Source organism: Podarcis liolepis (assembly GCF_965112155.1).
Source record: "Podarcis liolepis genome assembly, chromosome: 13".
Classification (NCBI taxonomy): domain Eukaryota; kingdom Metazoa; phylum Chordata; class Lepidosauria; order Squamata; family Lacertidae; genus Podarcis; species Podarcis liolepis.
Window position 1 is genome coordinate 32174284 of NC_139573.1, and position 13817 is coordinate 32188100.

Here is a 13817-nt window from a genome sequence, read left to right on the forward strand (position 1 = left end):
GGTCACAAGGCAAAAAGTGACAATTCCATTTAAGCCCGTTCAGAATACATGTGTACGTTGGCATGCATTCGTTTGTAAAATTTAACCTAATGTTAAAAAATAAATAGATCAAGATTTTTGTTGAAGCAATGAAAAGCTATGTTAGCAGGCTCGTCCTGGTGCAGAAATGTAGATGGGAAGATATTAAACTGCCTGTGGTGCACTGGCTTATATTCTGCTAACTACCGTTGGTTTATTTTGGCAGTGAGAGCAGCGGCGATATCTTGAACAACTGCTGTGTGATGGAATATCACCAGGCGACTGGTACTCTGAGCGCTCATTTCCGTAACATGGTAAGACAAAGATGCCTGCGCTGATTCCCACCCAGCCCGCTTTTATTTTTCCTACCAAGGCTCTGTTATTAATCCTCCTGATTCTGAGAGAGGAAAAATGAGCCATATATGGAGCCAAAAGCCAGGGCCAAGATGGAGCTTTGAATGGGGGGACTCCCTTGTATCTGTCCTCCCTGTCCCTGCCCTCTGGTTTTCAGGCCTTTTGCCCGTGTTATAAAGTGGCCCCATCCAATTCCCACTTCTAGTGTGACGAGCTTTGGTAAAAATGCCAAAATCTGCACCTGAAGCTCTCCAGGTAGACCGAAATACGCTGTGTGTATTTCCCTCCACAAATATGCCTTAATATATGGCATAGCTTTTTCCTACCACTATCTGCAAGCGATGGCTATCACTTCTAGGGCCTTGACAGCCTGTGCTCTGTTTTTCTCCGCCTCCCCCCGCTGCTGTGCTTGCCTCTCCCACGGCACCTCTCCACAGTCCTTGAAGAGGATCAAGCGCTCCGACCGACGCGGCGCCGAGTCAGTGACCGAGGAGAAGTTCACCATCCTCTTTGAATCCCAGTTCAGCGTTGGCGGCAACGAGTTGGTCTTCCAGGTGAAGACGCTGTCCCTGCCTGTGGTGGTGATTGTGCACGGCAGCCAGGACAACAACGCCACGGCCACGGTGCTGTGGGACAACGCTTTCGCAGAGCCGGGCCGTGTGCCCTTCGCCGTGCCCGACAAGGTGATGTGGTCGCAGCTGTGCGAGGCCCTCAACATGAAGTTCAAATCGGAGGTCCAGAGCAGCCGAGGTCTCACCAAGGAAAACCTGCTCTTCTTGGCCCAGAAACTGTTCAATAGCAACATGAACCTCTTAGAAGACTACAACAGCATGGCTGTTTCCTGGGCCCAGTTCAACAGGGTAAGGGTGTGTGAGTGTGTGCTCTACAGTCATACCTTGGGAGTCAAACAAAATCCATTCTAGAAGTCCGTTCGACTTCTAAAACGTTCAAAAACCAAATCGCAGCTTCTGATTGGCTGCAGGAAGCTCCTGCAGCCAATCAGAAGCCCCGTCAGAGGTTCAGGTTCCAAAAGAACGTTCGCAAACTGGAACCATCACTTCCGGGGTTGTAGCATTCAGGAGCCAAAACATACAGGTTCCAAGGCGTTCGACAACCAAGGTATGACTGTAGTTGGGAATTGGTTAGTAACTAGACTTGCTGGATAACCATTTTGAGGATAGGGCGCAAGGTACCATGGCCTATAGGCCTTCTCCCATCACCGCAGCTCACCCCACCCCACCTGGACTTATATTTCATTCCATATCTATGCCTCTTTTTCTCACTTCTTCCCCTCCCTGCTGTCTGAAACACTTCATTCTGGTGCAGGAGGAAGGAAAGCTTGGGTTGGCAACAGTACCATTTAGGGCCAGCCTTGTTAGGGGCGGCCAGTTTTGCGATCCAGTCAGTAAGGGAGAATTGGAAAGAACACCTCTCTCTACGTGAACCCTACGTGACAATAGGCCTGTGCCAATATTCATTTACAGTCATACCTCTTGTTACGTTTGCTTCACGTTGTGGCTTTTCAGGTTACGAACACGGCAAACCCAGAAGTGTTTACTTCCAGGTACGCCGCATGTGCAGAAGCTATCTGCACCCTTCGCGCATGCGCAGTAGTGGTGCTCACAGATTTTTGGGGTTCAAACAGCACCCCGAAACAGATTGCATTCGTAAGTAGAGGTACCACTGTACTGGCATTTGTGTCAAGCAACTTTCCTCAGTCTGGGAATGATGGGAGTGGTCGTCTAAAACATCCAAGAAGGCACCAGTTTGGGAAAGGCTTGTATAAAACTAGGACGTCGGTTTATTAAAGAAACTTCAATCCATCTAACTGCTTTACTTTGAACCAGCTTATTAACAAATACACATTGTGGTATCTTTATACAGGTTCCACAATTCACTCTAGGCATATATGTAGGTAGGGTTTTCTGTGCACACACATAAAGCGTACCAAAGGTTTTTGGGGACTTCTGATCCTGGATCCTGGTCAGAAGTCTTTAGGACATTCTCTGGGCCACACCAGGATGTTTCCTCACTTGCTCTGTGTGTAAACTGACTTGAGATGATAGTTTAGAAGGCAATTAATAAAATAAATATTTTTTTAAAAAAAAACACCTAAAAAAACAAGTTTGGTCCAAATGAATCCTGCTCAGCCTTGGGTTCCCTTGGTAACACAGGGCAAGTCATTCTTTCTCTGTCCCTAATCAGTGAAAGGAACTCATGAGAACCTTTTGGGTGAAAAAATGAGTTGAGATTGCATTGTCTTTTGACAAGAAGTGCTATAGTGACAGCTGGTCATCATCAAGGCACATACCAAAGACAAAAGTGTCTCTCAACTGATGGCTAGTTCTCCCCATAACTTGTGATAGTGGCAAGCCTTACTTGGATAAGGATTTACTTTACTTCATGTAAACCATTAGTTTAGGATCCAAGGAAACCTAAAAAGCTTCCAGCTGTTTTACAAGACCCCAGGGTGACTGAGAAACAGGCAGGAATGTTGATCTTTCTTTCTCTTTAACCAGGAGAACCTCCCAGGACGAAATTACACATTCTGGCAGTGGTTTGATGGAGTGATGGAAGTCCTGAAGAAACACTTGAAACCTCACTGGAATGATGGGTGAGATTCCCCCCTCCTTTTGCTGCCTTTACTGGCTTTTACAGGCTGCAATAGCCACATCTTACCTTTTTGTAGTCTGACTTCTCTCTCTCCCCTCTCTTTCCAGGGCTATTCTTGGTTTTGTCAACAAGCAGCAAGCCCACAACCTGCTAATCAACAAGCCAGATGGAACTTTCCTTTTGAGGTTTAGTGACTCTGAGATTGGAGGTATCACAATCGCCTGGAGGTTTGACAACAGTGAGTTCGTTTTTTTGGCAGAAGAAATACTGCATTTTGTCCTTGCCTGCTCTGAGAGTATTGAATCAAAAAATCGTTGCAAACAACAGTTAACTGCTTACCATTAACAGCACACTATTATTGTCTCTGGGGTTCTAGGTAACATTGGCTAATACAGCTTTAAGTTTATAGCTGTAGTTTATTGCATTCCATTTGTCATGTTGCGCATTAACTTGGCCCTTCTCCGTCAGAATTGCTGGCTTATAATTGCATCTAGTTTCACTTCCTGTCCTCTATGTTCCTATTAGCTGGGTTAGATGTGACTATGTTATGTGTGAAATCTTATTTACTTTCTTTGCTATTTATATTTTTATTCTGCCGTTCATCGATTTGAGCCAGGGCAGGTTACGTAAAATACCACAATTTAAAACAAGATACAATTCATTATAACCACGTGTTAAAACCACAAAACTAAACGAAATCACAAGCATTGCAAAACAAGAGTGCAGCAATTCTGCAGGATGGGGTGGGGAGGAATCCACTCACTTAAAAGCCTGAGTAAAGTGATGCAGCTTGACCTCAGATCAAAAACTGTACAACAGTAATGCAAGATGCACCAGGGGGGCATTCCATAACTTGGGGGACACCACAGAAAAGGCCCTCTCACATGCCCAAACCACACAAAGTGGTGTTACTGCTTACAGAGTCTCCCTTGTCAATGTTAGCATCTCAACAGATTGATATAGGAGGAGGTGGTTCTTCTTCAGGTATTTGTGGCCCAAGTCATTTTGGGTTTTGTACGTCAATACCAACACTTTAAATTGGGCTTGGTAGGAACTAGCAACCATTGTAGGTTCTTTCAAGACTGGTGTAATATGAGCCCGACTAGAAGCTTAGCTGCTGTGTTATACACCACTTGTAGCTTCTGAACCATCATCAAGGGCTGCATCATCAAGGGACGTGGGTGGCGCTGTGGTGTAAACCATTGAGCCTAGGGCTTGCCGATTGGAAGGCCGGCGGTTCAAATCCCTGTGACAGGGTGAGCTCCTGTTGTTCGGTCCCAGCTCCTGCCAACCTAGCAGTTCGAAAGCACATCAAAGTGCAAGTAGATAAATAGGTACCGCTCCTGCGGGAAGGTAAACGGCGTTTCCGTGCGCTGCTCTGGTTTCGCCAGAAGCGGCTTAGTCATGCTGGCCACATGACCCGGAAGCTGTACCCCGGGTCCCTTGGCCAGTAAAGCGAGATGAGCGCTGCAACCCCAGAGTTGTTCGCGACTGGACTTAACTCTCAGAGGTCCTTTACCTTTACCTTTAGAAGCTTAGCTGCTGTGTTATACACCACTTGTAGCTTCTGAACCATCATCAAGGGCTGCACCACATAGAGTGCACTGTAGTAGTCTAATTTGTAAGCTACCAGAGCATGCATCACTTTGGCTGACTTACCTATCTCAGGAAGGCCAGTAGCTGAGGGACCAGGCAGAGCTGGAAAAAGTCACTCATACCTGATTTGCTGAAGCAGTGATGTTTTGTAGTAGTCATAAATGTCTCTATTTATTTATAAAATTTCTAACCTGCCCTTCACCATAAGGTCCCAGGGCAGCTCACCACAATATAATATGTGGTTATTTTTTTAAAAAAAGATGAAACCATTACAATTATAAGACAAGTGAAATGGTTACAGATAGTGTGAAGCAGTATAGAGTCAGCAAAAGAGGAGGTCCCACAGAATAAACTTACCTAAAGTGTCACAGGCCAGGGTGAAAAGGTGCCTCTTCAGCATATGGTGAAAGCTATACAGATGCACCTCTGTGAGAAGGGAACTCCACAAAGGAGCTGCCATACAAAAAGCCCTCTGGCAGGCTTCCTCTCCCTGCAGTTCTGAGTAGGTGTTTTGCTTTTATTTGGGGATTTGTATTTATTTCTGGTTGGTCAGCAGAGCTGCTTGTTTTGTTTCCGCTGCTGAGTTATGATGCTCTTGTGTCTTACAGCTGATAGAATGTTCTGGAACCTGATGCCCTTCACCACTCGTGACTTCTCCATCCGCACCCTGGCAGACCGTCTTGGGGACCTCCCATACCTCCTCTATGTGTATCCTGACCGTCCCAAGGAAGAGGTCTTCTCCAAATACTACATGCCAGTCCTTTGTAGGTTTTGCAGCACCAAGAGAAAACTGACCTGATCTCTTCAGGCATGGTCTATTCCCACTCTCACATCTAATCACAGACAGACTTCTTCTGCATGCCTCTGGCAAGGGAGCCTAAGCAATGGTTACATTCAGCTGCAAGTCTCGTTTCCCCCCGCTCTGGAATTTGTGTGATCTGTGTGCAACATTTTTTTCTTTAAGGCAGCCTTTCTCAACCTTGGGTCCCCAGATACTGCCGGACTCCCTGTTAGCTAGGGATGATGGGAGTTGTAGTCTAACAACATCTGGGAACCCGAGGTTGAGAGAGGCTACTTTAGGGGGATATATAGAAATGACTGTAATGTTTAGCCAGGTACATAGCATGGGTCAGAAATGGCTCTGAGAAGAAGCAAAAGGAAAGGGAGAGGAAAGTGGGTGGCGCTAGACTTGGATTGTGTAGAGGCTGAGAATATGGAATTGCAGGTGAAAATGATTTATTGGGAAAATGTCTTTGTGATGAATGGGGCTCCAGGAGAGAACAAGGTGCCTTTAAAAACAAAACAAAAAAACATGTTTGGCAGCTGTTCTTGCAGACAGAATAGCCAAGTTGCCAGAAATTAGAAAAGCTCAAAAACAGGATAAAGCATTCTAGGAAGGGATATAGGTGAGGTTTAATCTTGCCTTCTCCATGGGCCAGAGGGGTTTCCCCTGGTATGCATGACCAAGTGTATGATAGCCTTTTCAGTATATTCCTCCCTGCAAACTGCATTTTCCTTGACTTTGGGATACAAGATGGGTGGCAGCTTAGGGGTAGGGGGTACATTTTCCTTTGTGGCACCTACCCTTTGGAATGCTTTTCCAGCTGAAGTCAATCAGGTGCCATCACTATTCAGCTTCAAGCAGTTGATGCAAAACTGTACAATAGTTTTATTTTTTGCTGTCGCAGTTCTGCATTCTATTTACGCTGCTGGGATTTGTTAAATGAGTTGTATATCAACACATTTCTTTGAGAGCACATTTACTGTTTGTTAGCCACGTTTAGTCTCTTTGGAGAAATAGGCAGGATAGGAAGACAATAAAACAAACAAAGCAAAACAAGAGGAACAAGGAACACCAAATGGTTTCAATTTGTTCACCTATTTGCATAGAGCTGATTGGACAAGATGCTTGCATGCCCTATGTAATAACTCAGTGCCTCCCCCTCTTTTTTCCCTTTTGCAGCAAAGACAGGGGATGGGTATGTGAAGCCGCTGATCAAGCAAGTTGTGCCAGAGTGAGTACCATGGCTCTTTAAAGGCTCTTTTTAAAAAACGGAAGGAAATATAAATATTTGGGGTGGGAAGCAGATGTATTCTCTCCTTTGGCTGCCATCTCTCCTCATTAGCCCTCAACCAAGAGTTCTGGCCACTGCCCTGTCTCCAAACATGGGTTGATGGCTTCTTCATTTGGATCTGTGTTTTTAGAAACCTGAAGTAAGCTAAATGTGTCTGGGTCTGTATCTTGCCAGCGCTATCCCCAAGGGAAAGAGTGGGTAGGAAATGGACATGGTTGAGGACTCGTGGCTTTCACAGTCAGGGTTGTCTCTCTCTCCACAAACCCCCTCCCACTGCGATGGGCCTTCCCGTGGCTCGCGCTCCTTCCCGTGGCTGCAGCGTCCCGGAAATCCCTTTTTAGTTTATTTTCTTGGCAGCTACGTCTGCTCCCTGTTTGACCAGCTTCCAGTTGTGATGTGAGGGAGGGATTTTGACTTCTTCAGATACTGACAGTCATTAGGGGATGGTCCTTAAAACACAGGGCATGGAAGGCATGCAGGGAACAGGAAACGGAACTCCTGGAATGAATGAATGAATGAATGAATGGCAGTGGGTAGAAGGCAGGAGAGTATAAGCTAATTGGGACAGATATGCCGTTGCTGCTGAGGGAAGGGCGAAGGATTGCTAACAAAGCAGGATAGAGGCTGTGAAGACATATGCTAAGACAGAGGTGATCCTCATTTGTCTATACAGTGGTACCTCGGGTTACATACACTTCAGGTTACATACACTTCAGGTTACAGACTCCACTAACCCAGAAATAATACACCGGGGTAAGAACTTTGCTTCAGGATGAGAACAGAAATTGCGTGGCGGCAGCAGCAGGAGGCCCCATTAGCTAAAGTGGTGCTTCAGGTTAAGAACAGTTTCAGGTTAAGAACGGACCTCTGGAATGAATTAAGTACGTAACCAGAGGTACCACTGTATCAAGTGCCCCTTTGGTGGATTTAGGTGCCCAGTGCAATGGGCAAAAGGTCCCTTGGGCATATGAGATTATTACCAATGCGGACCCCATCTGTTGCAGGTTTGCCACTACATCTGGAGACTCTACAGCTGGAGGGCCTACCTACATGGATCAAGCTTCCTCCCCAGCTGTCTGCCATCAGTCCCTGTACAACACTTATCCAACAAAGTAAGTAAGGCTGGGTGGGTGGGATATTCAGGAGGGGGCTCTCCATTGCAAGTGGGTTCTGCTTCATGGCCCTTCACCCTGCTCTTCAGCAAACCTGTTATTATTCAGCGTTGTATTTAATAACTTGCTTGGTAACTATGGGCAACCAGAAATTCCATACAGGAGAGTGAGTGGGCCGGCAGGTTTCTCTGTTCTTCCTCTCCCAGGCCACTCGGTTTCTATACTGACAACAGAGGAAGGAAAGCCTGTCCCTCCTTCACCAGTAGAGGGCATTTTAATAAACAAAACAAAAAAAACCCAGGCTGCTAAAAGGCTAATTGCTAGCCGTGAAAGAAGAGGATTCTCCGTCTCCTTGGCCAGCATAGAAACATGGGTTACTAGCCTCTCACCAAACCAGTAAAATAAAAAAATTGCAGGCTGGTAATTTTTGTTGGCTTATTTACAGGGCAGCTGCCATTGATGTAAGTTCTGCATAACCTTCTGTTTAAACCCAAGTTAACTCTTCTGGCTTCCCCCAAACAAGCCAGAGGACTGTACTTTTCTGAGGGTGTTGAAAAGTTGGCTTGAAAACCACAGCTCCTTCACAGATAGTTCCCTGCATTTTCAGAAGCGGAGAAGCTACTCTCCCAACCCGTCTCCACACCTACATACACCCCTACACCTGCAGCCCACCTGACCTATACTGCTCCTTTCTCTCCGTCTCAGCCCCGACTCCGTGCTGGACCCAGAAGCGGACTATGACCTGGATGACTCGATGGACGTGGCGCGGCATGTGGAAGAGCTGCTGAGGCGCCCCATGGACAGCCAGTGGATTTCGCACGCCCAGTCATGACCATGCCGCCTCCCCTGGAGAGACCGTGTAGAGACTGTGAAAAATGGGGGGTGCTGCCGTTAGGGAGTACAGCTGCTGTGTGTGTCTGTGTTTGGAGGGGGGGTGCATTTCCTCGCCCCATAGTGAGGGCAAGCCTGCCCTGCACTGACTGGGGTGGGGGGGCTGTGCCTGAGAGGCAGTGGACCTTGTCCCTCCCCTTTCGCACGTGCAAAAGGCAGTGGAGTGTATCGCTTGGCTTTCCCATCTGCTCGGCTTTTCTCGGGCCTTCTGCTTTGGCGCACTGCCTCCTTCTGCCAAGCTGCCATATGATTTGCGTTGGGGATCATTCCCTCCCCTCCTCCCAGGATTCCACACACTGCCACGTCCTTTGCCCAGGAGCCTTTGGGCTGAGCTGTGGGGGATAGTAGGCCTTATTTGAAGTATTTGTCTTTTGTAATCTTTTTATGTGTCTGACATTTCTTTTCTCGGCTACACCCAGGATAAACGGGTGTGTGCGTGCGCCTGCCTGCCTGCCTCTGACCTGTGTTTCCCGGGTGCACACGCGTGTGGGCAGCAGCATTCTGTGCAAGAGACCCTGACTCGGTGGGAGCGCTGCTTCTATTCGGACCCCTTTGTAGTAGCCCACTCTTACCAGGTCCCCCTGGGTTGATAGAACCCTCTGGAGTCGCTCTGTCGCCTCACCCCAACGCCATTCTTTTTGCCTTGTCGCAAGATAGTCGCTTACCTCTTGGCTCCTGCATCATCTAGTACCTTTTGGCTTTTGATGTGCCCGACATTCTGCTCCCAGGTATCACAAGTTCAGCAGATCACTGAGGGGTGGTGATGGTGGTGGTGTTCTTAAATAAGTTGCAAGCGAAAGTGCAGGAATTAGAATCAGAAACAGTGTTTCCCCTGTTAGGATTAGGGGTAGCACAGGAAGAAGGCCCCTGGATTTCATTGCTGGGTTCCGAGGGGAAAAAGGGATGCCTTGAGTGGAGATTTCTAGATGCATGGACAAAGCCTGCCCAATCTCTTCCTCTTTTCTTCTGATCCCCCAGCCTCCCACCCTCTCATTTCGCTGAACAACTGGGAAGAACAGCTCCCTCCAAACGTTGTTTTTTTTTTTACTAACTGGTAAAGCTCAGACTAACTTCAACACCAAAGTTATAGCTTTCTCACATACGTATCTGTGGAACAGGTAATTTGTTAGGAGGAAGGATTCAGTCTCCGATCTAACAGCTACCATATTTTTCCTGGCATCGACAAAACAAGTGTACAGTGAGAGGTTGTCCTGTTCACTTTTTAAAATCCAGACTTCCCTTTGGGGTGACCCCTGGGGAGGGTGACACAGCTCTTGAATGGTGCTCAAATGGTTAGAATACATCTCCCATCAACAGCAGGCAAATGGAAAAGCCAAATCTTATTCGAGCTCCCGGGGATACAGCCTAAACTTGCTGTGAGGACTCTGCTAAAGAATTTTAAAGACTGCTTATATTAAAATCTGAAAATTACAGGTATGTGTGTGTGTGTTTCCACCATTTTCAGGTGGCAGGATCAGCTAGCGTTAAGAGCTGCCTTACACCAGCTCAGCCTGTTCGTCAATCTAGCACAGTATCGGCAGCTCTGATTGGCAGCAGCTCTCAGGGTCTCCAGCAGAAGATTCTCCCATTAAAGGCCAGGGATTGAATCTGCAACTTGGTACAAGTTGTGTATGTGCTCTGCCACCAAGTTATGGACTGACCCTGATCAGATTCCAAATTCCAGAAACCATTTTGAAATCTTTTGTATTGTAGTGTGTGGATATGGGGCTGGGGGGGGGGATACACTAATGTCCATAGGGGAAGGGGAAACATTGGATGGGTAGGGGGAGATAGAAGACTCCTTTTGCCACCATTCTGAAAACCTGGACTTTTGTTGAACCTTCTGCTCAGTAGCCCTTCCAGAGAGGAGAGGTATGGAACCTACCTCCTGTGGCAGATTAAGGGTTTCATCAGTGTAGGAGACTGGCAGTTCTCAATCAACCCATGGGGCTTATCCATTAGGAAGTTCTGTGGAGAATTTGCCCAATGGATGATTCTCCCTATTGGTCAGTGTGGGAGATGGGGTGCAATGTAAATTTTCTACACTGAGAGACAATCATGTCCTGGGCCTGACGCATTTCTTGGAGCTGTCAGCGACATAGAGAAGAGCTGTCACTTAGCAGTAGAGCAGATTCTGTGCACGCCAAAGGCTGCAGGTCCAACTTCCTTGCGTCTTCAGGTGAAGACAACCCCACACACCCACTTGAAACCCTGACAAGCCACTGCCAATCCGTGTAGATGTTAATGAGCTAGATGAACCCAATGGTCTATGATTCGGAATAAATAAGCTTTCTGTGTTCCTAAATTGTACGTGACACAAAGCAAGGTATCACGTTTAAGTAAGGTAACAGTGATTATGTGAAATGAATACATACGCTTTAAAATCCTTGTAATAGACTGAAGACTGGCAAAAAAAAGTTACAGGAGCTTTGTATGTCAATCCAGCTTCAGGTTGGAACGTAAACAGTGATCAACAGTCTAGCACAGAACAGGGTTGTGATAACTTCCTGTTTCTCTTTCCCTTTACACAGGGCACTGTGATCCGCTAGGCAGTAATCCTGTGGGGCTTGTACAGGAGAGCACAGTGTTTCCATTCATTTCCGTGGAAACTGCATACAAATACCTGGTGGATTGTGCCTGTCCCATTTTCTCTAGTGAGGCCAGGCCTGTCCAAGCAACAGCTGCAAATGTTACTAGTATTTTCGGGGTGGGGTGGGGGAAAGCACCCTTAAAAACACAACTATTGCACTATTTTAAATAGTTATTTTGCCAAAACTATGAAGAGTTTTGATGGAAAATATATATAAAAAATATTTTTTTTCCTGCTAATATATCACTCTCTGAAAAGTGAAGTCATAGGAGCAACTGATTTTTTTATTATTATTAAATTTGGGGGAAACGGGAGAACTCAAGGGATATAGATTTAAATGCCTTTTAGGTTTTATTTGGAACAAAAGACACTTTTTATGTGGAAAATACATATTTTGATGAAATATTAATGTTTTGAAAGATGTTCTCTAGCCCTGTGCTACTAATAAAGTGTTGTCTGCAATTTTGCAGGGGAATTAATGGCCAGTGTGTGTTTTTTGGTTAACAATGGCCACTATGGTCAGGGGAGTAAGGTTTGTGAGTGTGTAGAGAGCTTTTACAGTTTTAACAGCGAGTAGATGGAAGAAATCTCTCTGTTTTAGGGAACGGAGAACAAGAACGTAACAACTTGGGGGTTTGATTGCACAGGGATGTAGAGCGGGCTGTCGATCGCTTCTGTCTTTATCGCCCAATGCTTGGACACTGGAGTAGGGTGGAGCCAGTGAAGTTAATTGCACAAGGAAGGAAATCTCTGGAAAGGGCTAAAATGTAAGGTATTTTATTAAAACCAGCTGATTCCTAGGTTTTTGTTTGTTTGTTTGTTTGAATCATTAGCAAGGCATCTATGAATTTCAAAAAGTGCTAGAGGCTGATTCAAATAAATGTACTTGTCTTTTATGTGTTGAAAAGGAGACTGGTCATTGTGTCTTCATCCCAGTGTATTTTGCTACAACCTTTAACCTTTTGAACTGGGAGCACAAAGTTAATCTTAACTGATCTGCATGGTGCTTCCTGACTGTTCATTTTAAGGCTCTCCCATACTCCCATGCCTCGTTACCACTGACTGATGATGATGTAGTGCCTCTGTTGGGGGGACATGCCGCGCTCCTTCTGTCCACTTTGGGTCCCCACCCTTCACTCAGCTCTCACCTGTGGCTCCTCGAAGCTGTCAACACGCGGCAGCTTCTTGTATTCAACAAAACACAAAGGTGTGGGAGGATACAATGAACAAACAAATCCAATCCGGCTAGCAGTCAGTGTGAAAGGGAACACGGGTATCTACAAGCAGTTGAGGTGCTTCCAGGGTGGATGATGGCATTTACCCAGGAAACCTCCAAAAAACCAAATCACGTTGCTCCTACAGGTACTCCCTGACACCCTGCTTTCCCTTGCCCCATGCAAGTGAATGGGAGAAGATGCTGTAAAACACACTCAATGACATAGGAAGCTGCCTTACGCTTGGTCAGACCTGTGGTCCACCTAGCTCAGTATTGACACCGACGACGGCAAACAGCTCTCCAGTGTTTCAGGTAGAGGACGTTCCCAGCCCTACTTGGAGATGCCAGAGACTGAACCAGGAAACATGCTTGCAAAGCAGATGCTCTCCCACAAAGCCATGCCCATCCCTGGCCCTAATGATCTGCAGTGAGGCAGTTATGCCTGCCTTCTCCTTGAGGACGAGTAGCTGAATCCCTCTCGATTTTTTTCCATCCCAGGCAGCTGCCTATCCTCTCAACTAAGCTGGTCCTACTTGCATATGTAGGTGAGAGTGTTGGATCACTCCAAGGAAAGGAGTAACCTATGGGAACGATCTTGCAAGCTTTGCAACTCCACTTAATAAGGCAAAGTGGCAGGTGATGGAAAAACTCACTCTCTCGCTGACTCCTGCTGCTTGGGTTACTTGAACAAATAGTTTGACCTTTGGAAGCAGAGGTCCATGGCCTCACTCAGCAGAAAGGGCCTAAGCGTAGCAGAGCTGTCTTACTGCATTTTGGAATAAGCGGGATTATGCATGCCATTAAAAGCATCCTCATCTCCAAGACCATTTAAGTCTAAGGTCTAAAATGACCCAAGTTATACAACTGTAAAACAAACAAGGGCCCATACATATCTTGGCTTAATGTAGATTGTGAACCCCTTGTGCCCCCTTTAGTTCCCCCAATGGGGTGTTCTCCAACTACTGCTGTTTCACACTTTCTCCTTCCTGAATAGAGAGATTTCCTGTGCTTTGAAAACATGAATGAGAGAGAGCTACATAAGTTGAATCTCCGGATTTCCAATTAGGAACAAAGCAGTAAGTCCTCAAAAGATCAACAGATGCAAAAGTGGGATTGCCTATGACTGCCACGTTAGCATCGTGAGCACAAATAATCATGAATGCACTATGAGAAGGGTATATGGAGAGCCCTATTCCCACTCCATCCTGGACACTTTGCTGTTACCTGTTCTGGATTAAGCACAACGCGGCCACCAGAGGGTGCTCGGAAATCAAGTTTTTCAGCTTGGAAAAGGTGAATGTGGCCAAATTGCACCTAGGGTCTTCCCTTGGCTCTTACATTCAGAAGGGATA

General features: G+C 46.3%; 1 protein-coding gene across 8 annotated transcripts in view; it reads left to right on the forward strand.

Annotated features, from left to right (window-relative positions):
• The window catches only part of LOC310690538 (signal transducer and activator of transcription 5B), a 92324-nt gene extending 80168 nt beyond the window's left edge, over window positions 1-12156 (forward strand). For all 8 annotated transcript variants that reach the window (XM_083469664.1, XM_083469662.1, XM_083469666.1 and 5 more), the window contains 8 exons: window positions 245-332; window positions 810-1232; window positions 2892-2986; window positions 3093-3223; window positions 5190-5345; window positions 6545-6596; window positions 7661-7768; window positions 8474-12156. In XM_083469664.1, the coding sequence (XP_083325790.1) occupies window positions 245-332; window positions 810-1232; window positions 2892-2986; window positions 3093-3223; window positions 5190-5345; window positions 6545-6596; window positions 7661-7768; window positions 8474-8600 (1180 nt within the window). In that variant the 3' untranslated portion in view covers window positions 8601-12156. The remainder of the gene's footprint in view (window positions 1-244; window positions 333-809; window positions 1233-2891; window positions 2987-3092; window positions 3224-5189; window positions 5346-6544; window positions 6597-7660; window positions 7769-8473) is intronic.
• Window positions 12157-13817: the final 1661 nt, after the last annotated feature.